This window comes from Martes martes (assembly GCF_963455335.1).
Source record: "Martes martes genome assembly, chromosome: 1".
NCBI classification, from domain to species: Eukaryota; Metazoa; Chordata; class Mammalia; order Carnivora; family Mustelidae; genus Martes; species Martes martes.
Genome location: NC_137888.1, coordinates 105,560,305 through 105,573,759, shown reverse-complemented (window position 1 = coordinate 105,573,759; position 13,455 = coordinate 105,560,305). Strand labels below are relative to the sequence as shown.

Genomic DNA, 13,455 nt, shown 5'->3' with positions numbered 1-13,455 from the left:
GAGGTTCAGCAGCTGTCTTTCCTAAGACAGGGACACATGGGCCTGGTTATTCCTCTTGTCACATATGGAGTGGTAGGAGATGGAAGAGGGAGAAAGGGCAAGCTCAGGAGAGCTCAGGCACAGAGGTAAATGGTGTTAGCTGTCTGAGCCACTCCCCCCCTCCCCCCGCCACCGAGGGGCACCTGAGCCCAGCCTAACCACCCCTACACACCCCCCTCACCTTGCAATCCTCTCAAATGGTCCAACCCCTTTTCCTATAACACTGACCAATGACAGGGTCATTCCCCAATATAGGCAATACCCACATTCCCACTGGGGAAGGGGGATGAAGACTCGACCCCCACAGGGTTATAGGAGAGAAAGGCAGGAAAGCAAGAGCCCTAGGGGGTCTCAGGAGCAGGTGTGTTGTCCAGGGAAAAGAAATTTGGCCGGTCAGGAACTGTAAAACACACCAATCTAAAACCAGAACCAGATCTCCGTGCCTCTTCCTCGGGAACAAAAAACGTCCTGCCAGATTTCTCCGGGGAAAAAAAAGACCTGTTCCCCTCCCATCTCCTCCCCCAGCCAGGTCCCAGGTTTCCCATCTCCTAGGAAAAGATGGATCTCCCTGTTGAAATCCTCCCTGTGGTGTGTGTGGGTGGAGGAGCTGGGCTCTGCTAGTGGACCATGGTCCAGGCAGGGGCTCCACGTTCAGTGCGGGTGGGAGGAGAAGGCGTCACTTCCGGGGGCCTTCGGCCTTTGCCGGTATCTGGTGGCTCCCTGCTCTCTGATTGGACAGAAGTGTCCGGGGCAGGCTTGTGACCCTACTGCTGTGGAGGGGCTGTGCCCCAGCACTACGTGTCTTCCTATCCATCGGCTCCCCAGAGTGCTGCCTGCTGTGCACCTGGGTCCTGGAGCCCTTCTCCACCCGGTGAGTGGCAAGCAGAGTTTGGAGTTAATTGAGAGTAGGAAGGACAGGAAAGAGGAATTGGGCTCTCAGCTGGGGGAGGGGCAGGCAAACTGGAACCTACAGGCACTGACCTTTGTCGAGAAGAGTGTAGCCTTCCCAGAATGGGAGGAGCAGGACGGAGCAGGGGTAGGGGGTGGGGTGCTGGGTTCTGACGGACTGATCACAGACTTGGAGGAATATAGCACTGTTCTGGCTGACCCTAAGGAAAGGGGACATGTGCCCAGGGAGAAGATAAGAAAGGTGGTGCGTTTAGGGCTGAGGGCATGTAGCATCAAACTGGACACGGGCCCAATCTCCACTCTTACCCAGTCGTTCCTGGTTAGTTTAAGGCTCTGAATCTTGGGACTGGGGAAGCTGGGCCTAAGGAGAGGGTAGTGGGAGGAGGGCTCATGCATGTTGACAGACCTACAGGAAATCCCAATATTGAATCAGGTGCAGGCCTCTTTGCACAACTTGTCAAAGAAGGAGGAGGCCATGTGGGGGGTCCTGTGAAGGAACTAGAAGGGGTCTGCAAAGGGGGCAGGGAGGAAGATGTGGGCTAGGGGATGGTTATGGTGACACCGGTGTCCAAGGCGAGGTAAGCCATGAGAGGTGGGCGTCTCACTCAGCAGGTGCCCATTGCTGGGCAACTTTACCTCAGGTGGGAAGTGCCAGGACTGTTAGCCCCTTTCTCTGCCTCAGATAACCCAGTATTTTAGAACTGGAAGTGCAAAGAAAAACTTCAAGAGGCTTATGGGTGGGAGTAAATGGAGAGAGAACAAGCAGTTAATTGCTCCATACCACCTTCTCATAATCTTGCAATCACCAACCCCTAGTGGTCCGTTTTGTTTTCCCCCAAGTCCCCTCCTCAGCCCCACTCCCCCAGCTACCCCTCAATGCTCTGCATGTTTGCTAGCTCCTCATCCTGACCCTATTTCCCACTTTTGAACCTCTCCTCCCAGGCTTATGCCACAATACTCCTGGTTCCCTCTCCCCATCCCAGATTTTCTCCAACCAAACAACTACGGTTGCGGTTGCTCAGAATTTGAGGCCAATTACAACGTGTGTGTGTGTGTGTGTGTGTGTGTGTGTGTGTCCGTCCATATTCCGTCCTGCTGCTCTCAGCAGAGGCAGAGGCAGCAGTCCTACATCAGGTCCACTGAGGAACCCTGACAAAGAGGAGACACCATGCGCTGTAGTCGCAAGGAGACCTGGGAGCAGGCAGAGCATTAGCAGTTTGAGGATGATCCACATCTCATGCCCTCCCAGCAGCTGTTCCCCCAGCCAGGCAGTCTTTTCCTTGACACCTGATTAAATGTTCATTATTCCTGGCACTTGCAGGATAGATTCCAGACCCTCTTCCTCAGCCCACCTGTGCCCCACCGTGCAAGAAGTGCCAGAGCCCAAGCCGCCTCCATGGCCCCAGGAAGGATTCAGGGGAGAGGCCCCATCCAGGGAGCCGCTCCTACCAGACAGCCTGGCCAGAATGGAGCTGACTGGTAAGAAAACTCCTGCGGGATCTCAGGCCAAATCAAAGCAGGGTTTAACGAGAGAAGAGAAGGGAGATGTGCTGCCAGGGTGGAGGGCTGCGGGAACCAAATCCCCCAGGATTAAGGCTTCTGAAAGGTAAATTCCCTGGATTTCAGGTCTGGGTCCTAATTGGGAATTTCTGGACTACCACCTGACAATGATTTCTTCCTTATCCACCCTTTCAACCTCACTTCTCCTCATCTCAGAACTGCTCCTCGTGGTCATGCTTCTCCTAACTGCAAGACTGGATCTGTGCCTCCCGGCTCCTCCCGCCTGTGACCCCCGTCTCCTAAATAAACTGCTTCGTGACTCCCATGCCCTTCACAGCAGACTGGTGAGAATCTCCCAGCACTCTCCCCTCTATCCATTACCTGGGTAGACACCCTCACTCCCATCACTCCCTCCCACTCTCTGATCTGATCACTGTTCTTCCCATATTGTCCTTGGTAAGACCACCACCTCCCCATCACCACTCCTTGACAAGGATGACGATTTGCAATCTAGTCTACTTTTAAAAGCTCTGGTCTGGATATCTATTACTCATGGAAGCGTATCCTAGTCACTGGGTCACCACACCCCACCCTCCTTTATTTGAGCTTCTCCACCCCACCCCACCACCAATCTTTTTCAATAGAGCCAGTGTCCAGACGTTAACCCTTTGTCCACACCTGTCCTGCTGCCTGCTGTGGACTTTAGCTTGGGAGAATGGAAAACCCAGAAGGTAAGAAAGCCATCCTTCCTTTGGTTTCCCTAACTCCTGTTTTCATCGGTTTTCTCCTGCTTTCCACGATTTCTTCAAAATCCCTGAGCTCCCTAAAATTCTCTCACCTTTGGCTTGGCCACCCTAAACTAATCTACATTCGACTGTGATGATCTCCTCTGGACGACAGCTTGTGGTCCCAGTATGTGAAAATAGATTCAAAGCTGAGCACCCAGAAAAGCTGGATAGAAGTCTCTCATGGCCATGCTTTTGACCTGTTCCTGTGCAAACTTAAGCTGCCATGAAGAAGTAAGACTGGTCTGTCATCCTCAGATGACACAAAACTGGGAAGCAGAGGTAAAATAACAAGAGACAGAATCAAGTTTCACATTGCTGAAAGGCTAGATCAAAAACAAGGTAAAATTTAGCAGAGATATACAAAAAATTCTACATTTACTGAAAGTAATTGAGGAAGGTCCTATTCCAGCTTCCAGGCCATGATGCCCCCACTTCCCCTTATATAAACTTCTGGCCCTAGAACTTACTATGAACAAGATCTGGGAGGACTGAGCTAAGCTCAGACTTAGCAGGTAACACTATTAAAGCAGCTGTTTGAAAAGCTAGTGATTCTTGGTGGCTTTAGGTGTTTAGCACCCACCCTGTGGAAATATTCCTAAAAACCTTTATGTGGCCTGGACTTAACAGTAAGGAGTTGAGTACTGGATATCCTCCTCTAGACACATGCTAATTTATTCAGAGGGACCATACGAAACTAGCATGTGTCCAGAAGGAAGAAGCAACCTGAACACAGAGAGGTTAGAAAACACGTTATGTGAGGAATGGCTTTAAAAAAAAAAAAAAAAAAAGCCTGTCTGATGAGTTTGGAGAAAAGTGTAAGTCTTGTGCTATAGCTGGACCTGCTTTAGTCTGGGGCTCAGGAAACCTCCTGGGAGGGAGCACTCCTTGCAAGGTGAGCTCTTCTACCCTCAAGATCCCTAGAATCCCCTTTCTTCCCTCTCAGGTCTTCTGGGAGTGGGGGCGGGTACTGGGCCAGGGACAAAGGGCAGTTCCTAGGGATCCCTTGTAGTTCCAGCTCTGCCATTGATCAGTAAACCCCTTTCCTTCGTCTTTATGATCTTTGTGATGGTCTCATCTCTACGTTCAGTATTTTAAAAAATCATATGATCCTAGGATTTTGTAGCAGAAAGAGTAGACTGGCAGCACTAGAACCAAGAGGCTAAAAACTGTAATAGCACAGATTCCAACATAGTGTAAGGGGGAAAATGAGCTTTTCTGACTGAAATTAAATGTAGGGCCAGGCTGGGTTACCGGACACTGGAGTTATTCAAGCAGGGGCTGATGACCAATTGTCGGGAGACTGTGAAGGAATTCCTGTGCTGGGTGGGACCTTGGTCCTGTCCAATTCTCAGCTCCTATGATTCATTCCGCTGGCTACTCCTACGGGCTCCCCACCCGCTATTAGCATGCCCTTTGAAGCAGGCCGCGTCTCCCTTCCCTCTCTTTTGCAGGAGCAGGCCAAGGCACAGGACGTTCTGGGAGCCGCAGCCCTTCTGCTGGAAGGAGTAATGGCAGCACGGACCCAAGTGGGACCCACCTGCCTCTCATCCCTCCTGGGACAGCTTTCTGGACAGGTCCGCCTCCTCCGTGGGGCCCTGCAGGGCCTCCTTGGAACCCAGGTAAGTAAGTCCTGAGTCAAGGGGACTATAGAAACTGTCCTTTGCTGACTCCGTCCCTTTAGGAGACCTGAGGGCAGAAAGGTGAATTCTGGGAATTATGAGGGTAGCACAGCTGGCCAACTAAGGAGTGCTCGCTCCCAGCCATAAAGTCTGGGTGCTGGCACCTTATCTTTCCCTGGAGACGAGGGAGGCATGATACCTGGCCCAGGTCTCTGGCCTCAGGCCCATCCTCTGCCCTCAGCTTCCTCCACAGGGCAGGACCACAACTCACAAGGATCCCAATGCCATATTCCTGACCTTCCAACAACTGCTCCGAGGAAAGGTGCGCTTCCTGCTGCTTGTAGTAGGGCCCACCCTCTGTGCCAAGCAGGCCCTACCCACGACAGCTGTCCCAAGCAATACCTCTCTATTCCTCACACTGCACAAGCTCCCAAACAGGACTTCTGGACTGTTGGAGACAAACTCCAGTGTCTCCGCCAGAACTACTGGCTCTGGACTTCTGAAGAGGCTGCAGGGATTCAGAGCCAAGATTCCTGGTCTGCTGAACCAGACCTCCAGGTCCCTAGACCAAATGCCTGGACACTTAAACAGGACACACGGACCCTTGATTGGAACTCATGGACTCTTTTCTGGACCCTTACCTACGGCCCTAGGAGCCCCAGATATCCCTCCAGCAACTTCAGGCATGGACTCCCTGCCCCCCGACCTCTGGCCTGGATATTCTCCTTCCTCAGCCCATCCTCCTACTGGACAATACACACTCTTTTCTCCTTCACCCACCTCACCCACCCCTCCAGGGCCGGCTCCAACCTCCATCTCCTAACCCTTCTGCCACACCCAACTGGACCAGTCCTCTTCTAATTGCAGCCCACCCTCCCTTCCAGAATCTGTCTCAGGAGGAGAAAGGTACTCTGGCCCTGCCAGCATCAGCACTGTCTCCATGTAAAGTTCCCTTTCTGGGAGCCAGGCCCTGGGAGTCATGTTATATCAGATTATCTGCTTTCACCTGAAACCCAAAGTCCTGCTAAAGGGGGCTACACGGGACAGAAAAGGGGATCATTTTTCACTGGATATTGTAAAACTTCAGAAGCTATTTTTTTAAACTATCAATAATATTCACCAGAGTAGCTAGTTATCTTTGGTCTATTTTCTGCACAAATTTACAACTTACTAATTCTCTACGAGCTCTTTTTCATACAATTCTGCAAAGGATTCTGCATACAATTCTGAACGGAGATAGACACTAAGCTAATGTCAGAAAACAGGGGAAAAAGAACTTCAGTTTTCTACTCAGAACTAAGGTTAGTCTCTTTATCCCCTTTATTGTCATTCTCAGTGAGACTCTGATCTCCTTTTCTTAGGAGATCCTGACTCTTGAAAAATGAATGCGAGGTTGTCTCTCAGAAAGGCTGTCTCTACACAATCAACAAAACTGAGCCTAAATAAATAAAGAAGAAATAAGAACACCCAAACGCTAACTGAAAAGCAAGGGAAAGAGGTTCTTCAGGGAGCAATAGATCTCCCCCTTCCCTCCCCTCCAAAAAAGTTAACAGGAAGCCTCGGAGAGCCTCACACCCCAGGTAAGGCTGTGCAGACAGTTCAGTCAAGACAAAACCTGGATGTGACAGCTGAGCAAACAGGGAGAGCTTCAGCAGCTCAGCGGGAAGCTTCAGCAGGCACGGGTTCCTGCCTCCCTCCTGTGGAGGTCAGGGGGAAGTGCAGGAAGTGGCAAGAGTCAGTCTCCCAGGGCTCACACAGCGGGAGGGACAAGTACAAGTTGAAGGCTCATTTCCCAATTCCCAGAAGTTCACAGTATCCAAAAAGCAGCCCTATGTGACCATCATGAACTCTGCTAAGGATTCTCTAGAGAAGAAGCCAGGCTTATGGGGCCTTGCAAATAAATGCTGCCCTGATGCTTACGAAAAGGTTTATACGGCCCCAAGCAAAAACTCCACGGCAAAGTTCAACCCTACCTCCAGAGGCTTCTGCAGGAAAACTCACAGAAGCCTTTTCCTCTTCCTTCCCCCAACCCCCCAGAGAGGAAAAACCACCATGTAGGTAAAAGAGCCAAGATCCCAGAGTTCCAGACACTGCCGCAAATACCCCAGGACCACTAAAGGTATTCCAAAATAGAAGAATGAAAGCCAGTGTGCCAGGAGCCTTATGTAGGTTACCTTTTATAGTGCTCACACACCTCTGTCAGGTTGGGATGCTATCAGTCTCAGAGAAGCCAGGCATGTTCAATGCTCACACAGCCTGTGAGCAAAAAAAGAAGAAACAGCCTGGGCTGACTAGAGCCCATACAGTCCCAAGTGTGGTGCACTGTCCAACAGATCATTCAGTGATTCTGTTTATTAGAAAAGATGTCCAAGTCCTGAGGGAGGAAATACACCAACAATTATAAAAAGTTCTGAGGATAAAACCAAAGCTCCTGGACGAGGTGACCAATTTAGACGTCTCCTCTCCCATCACTGACAGAACAGTTGCCATGGAGAAGGAATTGACAAATGTACAAAGCTCAAAAGTGTTCACATCTCAAAGGGTGTCACTTTTTGCGTGGGAGAGAATAGCTCTTCCACACTACCAACTCCAGCATGCCGTCAAGGGGGAATGGTAAGTGGAAATTGTAATTTACTGAAATACCAACCTAGGCTAAATGTAATGATCAAATGAAGAACTTTGTGGCCCATGAAAGAGTCAGCAACCAGGACAAGACATGCCAAAGGGACCAAAGGCAAAGGCTTCAGGGTTCTCACCACAGTCAGATGAGAGACAAGGACAGCAAAACTGCAGGACGTATACAGCCAGCTAAGTACATCCAGGATTGGCATTTGACCTACTTTAGGGCAAATGCAAATAACTCATGGGCTTCTTCAGTGTGAACTAAGCTGTTCCCAACCCTTCCCAAAATGTCTTCGGGCTGATTCTGTCCCTTCTTCCCTGTCCACAAAATGCAAAAAACCTGTTAGAACCAGAACACCCTTCTCTCTATTCGACTGCACGCTAGTTCTCTCTTCTGCCCCTAGGGCAGCCAGGATAGTGCTCTATGCTACCCCGCAAACTATTACTGTAATTGGGTTCAGACTCTGAGCAAAATCCATCCTTCTCCGACACCCCCAAAAATCTGACTCCAGGTAAAAGTTCTAGGATTCCACAAAAATTCATCCCAACCCCCAATGTATCTTCTATCCCCCCCCCCCCCACATAGTAAACTGAAGAAATACCTTTTCCTCCTCCCCTGCAGAGATCATTCATTTTCAACCCATTTCCCTAAATACTATTTCTAACACCTCATGTAAAGACCTGAAAATGATGGGGAAGGAAATACCCCTGGGCATCCCAGCAGGGGGACCAGCTCCGAGGCAAAGGCAGGATATCAAAAGAGAAAACTGCTTAATACACACTTGCCATCTTTCTGGATTGTTACCCTGAATTTCTCAGGGCAAATGAGAGTCCAGTATACTTTCTCAGAGACCACAAAGGCCAGGCTGAAGAGCCAGCTCATATGCTGGAGTCCTAGTAAGCATCACCACTTCCTCAATTTTGTTCTTGCCGAGTTTTAAGTTAGTGACTGTAGTCAGGCTGCTCCATTGTCCTGGGTACTGGCGCCGGACTGCCAACTTCATTGGTATTGCTGCCCTGTCCACTTCACTGGTCTGTGCAGCAGCTGCCCGTTCAGTGTCACTGGTGAGGAAACCCACCCCCCCCCACCATCGCCCCGCTCCACTTACCCTCCCTCCAGGTCACCAATGGAACGTAGAGCAGACACCTAGCTACTCCACCTGTTCCTACAACCACTAGGTCTGCTCTTCCTACTCTCTTCATAGTCGGGTCCCAAGCCAGTATCTAGCCTCCACCCAAAGCTTCCACAAAAATGAACATTTCCAGGCTATGCAAGTGACTCATTCAAATCAACGTGATCTGACTTCCTAAGAGACTGAAAGTGTTGGAAGGACACAAGCAGGGCTCCTTGCCAATTCAAAATTCTATGCCAAATGGGTGGTATCTTCCGGGCCTGGGGTGCCCTCAAGAGCCAAAAGCACAATACTCTCTCTCCCAGATAGAAAATCACATTAGAGAATAAATGAGGATAGGCAACCAGGAGGCTGAGATAACCCTAAACCCAGATACCAAAAGGCCAGAATAGATCCTACATTGACATGTGATCATCTGGCTGTGGGCCAGAAATATACCACAGACAAATTGGAAAAAAAAAAAAGATTTTAGGGTAATAGAAAAGATTTTTTTTTAAGCTGGGGAAAAGAGTCTGAAAAAGTAAAGTTTAATTAAAAAGTTATATACACAAAACAACTTCTGATTTGTTTTAAGCTCTCCCATTGGGTCTTTCACAGGCAAGTTGAGTCCACTGAGTCCAGACCACCTAAAGATGCACCCCCAGTGGCCATCCACTCAGCCAGCCCTTTCCTGAACAGGTGGTCAGTAGTAACTGCTCCTTAGGCTCGAATGGATGTCCACCTCCTGAGTGACTAAGCAGCAAGGTTGGCTTCCTGTGTGCTTCAGAAGGCCAGTTTCTTCATCAGCAGATAAACTCTGGAATCCACTTCAAATCCATGCAGGTTGTTGGCATCGCCCTGCAGCCTCATGAGCAGGCCACCATAGGACACGTAGGCAGAGCTGAAATGGAAGGCCCCAGTCCCATGAGTTTAAGCTCTGGAGTGGCAGTGACCCAGTGGCTCTCCATCCCTTTTTTAAGAAAAGGAGGCACTCTTCTAGTGTTTGTCATTAGGAACCAAAATTCAGAGAAGGATGAATGCAAAGGTTTGTGCAAAGAGGTGTTCTATCAACAAAAGTGGAAATTGCTACACACCCAGGATGACAGAAATGGTTAAATTAATTAAGATATATCCATTTACTGGAATGTTATGCAGCTATTAAAATGTTTAGGAAAAGCTTTAAACAGACAAGGGGAAATCTGTTTTACATAACTTAAAGTTAAAGAGCAGAATAAAACATTGTAATAAACAAGGTAATCTTAAAGAAAAAAGTACACAGGAAAAAACTAGAATATTCAAAAATGTCTATGTAAAAGATTCCCTCTGGGTATGGAATTATAGGTGACTTTTTTTGCTTCTTCACATTACTTCTCTGCTTTTCAAATTTCTTACAAAGGGTACATATTGTTTTAATAAAATTTTAAAGAAGAGGAAAAACATTTGGGCAGGGAAACCAAAGAAGTAGGGACTGGATTGTAGAATAACAAAACACACACACACAAATAAACAAAAACAAGAAAGCCTAGCAGTTTAATCCCTTACTGCTGCATCTAGTTCTCAGGGAAACAACCTTCCTTTGCCCTTCACATAGCAAGATCACCAGTTTCTCATTTGGACCCTTGGGCCCTGAGGTCCTGACAAAGGGCCAAGTGAGCAGCCTACATTTCTGACTGGTAACTATTCCCACAACAGTTTCTTTCTGGGTCCCACCTAGATCTGAGGTGCCTTGGGGAGAGAGACCAAACCCAGGAAACATGAAGCATGGTGCAAATTTCCATAGCAGAGCTCAGATTAACAGAAGAGGGCTGGGGGGCAAGGGTTCTCACAAGACCATGGCACTTACAGACGCGTTGCTGCTTCAGTAGAAGTTTCGTCGCCCTCAATCCTGTATACTTTCCCATACATTACATACTCAAACTGGTCAGCCCTGTGGAACAGCAGTGGCAAGGTTATTCTTCAAAGTAGTTAACAATAATAAGCAGCCCTTTAAAAACGGTAACTAAGTGTCAACATTCTAACAGACATTTTGCAAACACAATGCCACTTAGTCCTCCCAGCGACCCTATGAGCAAGGTGTGACCATCTGTACTTTACTGACGGAGAAACTGAGGCTACAAGAGGTTAAGGCTATTCAACAAGTAAGTGGTAAGCCTGAGATTTGAACTCAGTGGAGCTCCAAAGCCTTTCCATTACACCAAACTCTCCCAAGATGCAAGGTTCACACAGCCTGGATCACTGAGTGGTCATCTCTTCAGCCATCAGTAAGTTACAACCCACAGCATGTAATCACTGCCCTGGGTAAACACCTGGCTGTCTGAATTCTTGAGTGCTGCAATTTCCTTACGGTTGCTCAGCTTCTGCTAATAATCACTTATTCCACAAATTAAATAAGGGTCTTTCTATACCACTCATCTACTTAGTCCTCAGGCATATTTCAAGTACCCCCTTCTTCATTTCCTCACCTGGAAGGTCTATCATCTGTGGGGTTGTATTCACCATCATCCAGGGTACCATCTTCATATAAGGTACTGGCTATGACCAACCGGAACTTGTCACCTGAAAATCATGGCACTTTCTGAGGCTGAAGAACAGCTGAAATGAAAAAAAGCTTCCTGCTATTGTCTGTGTTCAATACTTACCCAAGTCTACAGGATAAATCTGAATGTTTACATCTAAGATCAGGTCCATCTTGAAAGATTCACTCTCACAATGTAGTCGAGACACTGGAAGGAAGCAGAGAAAGAGCCACATAGGTAATTGCCAGGCCCAGGGCAGACCCGGAAGACCCCACTTTGAAGGATTATATGTAACTGAACACTCATTCTAACCCAGTCTGCATCCACTAGCCTCTCATCTGCTCCCAAAGAAGTGCAGACATATGCCAGGACAGGGGAGAAAAGTATGGCAAATGGACAGAATCCCAGAAAAGAATCAAAGGTCCTCTGGCAATCAATAATATCCTGGTTCTAGGCCTGCCTAGGTGATTAAGAAACAAACTGACTTTGGGCAAGTTATTCATTCATACAAAGGTTTTGTCTTTCTGTGCCAGATGCTGCTCTGAGTGGATTACCAGGACTCTAAAGAACTGGTGTTTGTGTTGAAGAACATCTCAGTCTCCAGGCAAAGGAAGAGACGCCAAAGAGGAATGATTAGTGATCAAGGACTGAATAAAAAGCTGTACAGATAATAATAAATAATATACAATATATAATAATAAATAAATAATAATTAATAATTAATAAATAATAATAAATAATAAAAAGCAGTCAATTCTAAGCTAAGGTTCTTAGGACAATACAAGAATATAGCCTCTGAAGTCGGATTATTTCACTGTGCAGCCTTGGGTAGGTTACTTAACTTCTCAGAACAAAATGGGTAAGACACCAACTACCTCATGGTGGCTCTTGAAAGGAACAGGTAGGACAAAGTGTGTGTAAGATGCACGGTATGGCGACTACCGCAGAGTGGGAAGCGATTAGTGGGAAGCGATTAGAAAGATGCACAGTCTACCAGCACCATGAGAAAAGGCCATCCAGGCACACGGCACAGCATGTGTGAAGCCAGGCCGCGTTCGGGGTCTCCGTGTTCTCATCTAGACAAGGTCTCCTGAGGGAGATTCCTATATCAGGAACTGCCGGTAGGGGGAGGCCACGTGGGTGGGTGGACAAGGGGCCCAGGGGCGTGTCCCCGAGGAGGTTACCCCCTTCCTCTAAACCGCCCCCACGTCTCCGTACACCTTACCTCGGTCAAACTTCTTGCCCTCCGGGTCAATGTCTTTCACATCAAAAATATCCTCAAACAGGATGCCCGCCATGCTAGGGTGACCACAAGAGTAGCAGAGGGACTGGGAGCGCGACCACGCCTAGGGGTACACCCTCCCCCTCACTCGCAGTAAAGGACAGAAGAAGCGAAAGATAGCGCCTAAAGAGCAGCAGCAAGGCACTAGGTCAACGCATGCGCACGGCCATTCAGTAACGCCGCTACTTCCGCCGCCTGCCTTTCGGGGCTTCCTAACTTCCGCCCCGAATGAGTCCTTCCTAGAGGTCTCAGGGTTTAGGGCGGGTCTCGGGGCCGGCTAACTCCGCCCCAGGGGCAGGGACACGATTAGTTCCACCTCCCGCGGAGGTTGCGCGGTTTCTAGCTGTACGCCGAGGCTCTACTGCGCCCTCTTGAGAGCCCAGGTCGGGAAGACTGGAATGCACCGGGGCCTTGATCCTTGGCCCAGAGAAGCCCAGCCCAAGCCCTACCCTGCAGGTCTGCATGCCCGGCGAGGGCACAGTCCGCGCCGGGGGCGGGCGGAAGAGAACTCCGCCCCCAGCGCGCTGACCCTGCAGGGCGCAGAGCCCAGTCCCCCCAGTTGGCACTGAGGCCTCCTAGCCCGGCCAGGACCTGACCGGCTTGGCCCTGCTGGATGTCACCCGAGCCGGGTCCGTCCAGTTTGGGAATTTGCCATGATGTCACTATGGGGAAGAGGAAAGCCTGCACTTGTCCCCTCCCCTGGTACTGTACCCTCCCTACCTGCCCTCTTCCCCTGGGCCCTACTCTCTTCCACTCCGCCCCTTCAGCCCGGCATTAACCCCATCACACTGCTCTCCTCCTGAGCACTGCCCCTTCAGCTTGGAACTACCTGTTCCCACACCATTGCCTTCTCCCTCTGGACGCTAGTCTATGGGCCCCTTCATGCAGGCACTGTCCTCTCCCACGGACACTGGCTCTTCCTTTCTACTGGGTGCTGGCTCCTCTCACACTGTCCCCTTTCTGGCACTGCCTCTGCCTCCCACATGCCCCTTCATCCTGGTAGTGCGTCGTCCCTCACACTCCCTGTTTCCTGGGCACTGGCCTCTCCCCCGGCACTAGCTCCTACAT

General features: G+C 49.4%; 2 protein-coding genes across 4 annotated transcripts; one reads left to right on the top strand and one right to left on the bottom strand.

Moving 5' to 3' along the window:
- Window positions 1–830: 830 nt before the first annotated feature.
- THPO (thrombopoietin) lies at window positions 831–5,983 on the top strand (the record flags this gene model as incomplete). Of its 3 annotated transcripts, XM_080808932.1 has the most annotated exons (6): window positions 831–910; window positions 2,270–2,427; window positions 2,665–2,792; window positions 3,093–3,179; window positions 4,688–4,855; window positions 5,097–5,983. In XM_080808932.1, 5 exons carry the CDS (start codon window positions 2,415–2,417, stop codon window positions 5,676–5,678), a joined length of 978 nt encoding a protein of 325 aa, XP_080665058.1. In that variant the 3' UTR covers window positions 5,679–5,983. The 3 variants fall into 3 exon arrangements, with proteins under 3 accessions (XP_080665058.1, XP_080665057.1, XP_080665059.1); XM_080808931.1 differs by lacking the exon at window positions 831–910 and having other exon boundaries at window positions 2,244–2,427; XM_080808933.1 differs by lacking the exon at window positions 831–910 and having other exon boundaries at window positions 2,286–2,427; window positions 5,109–5,983.
- Window positions 5,984–9,121: 3,138 nt separating this feature from the next.
- On the bottom strand, window positions 9,122–12,597 carry POLR2H (RNA polymerase II, I and III subunit H). The gene is made up of 5 exons (XM_080808953.1): window positions 12,331–12,597; window positions 11,229–11,312; window positions 11,052–11,145; window positions 10,433–10,516; window positions 9,122–9,490 (listed from the first exon to the last, which is right to left on the bottom strand). Exons 1-5 carry the CDS (start codon window positions 12,401–12,403, stop codon window positions 9,373–9,375), a joined length of 453 nt encoding a protein of 150 aa, XP_080665079.1. The 5' UTR covers window positions 12,404–12,597; the 3' UTR covers window positions 9,122–9,372.
- Between the last annotated feature and the right edge of the window lie 858 nt (window positions 12,598–13,455).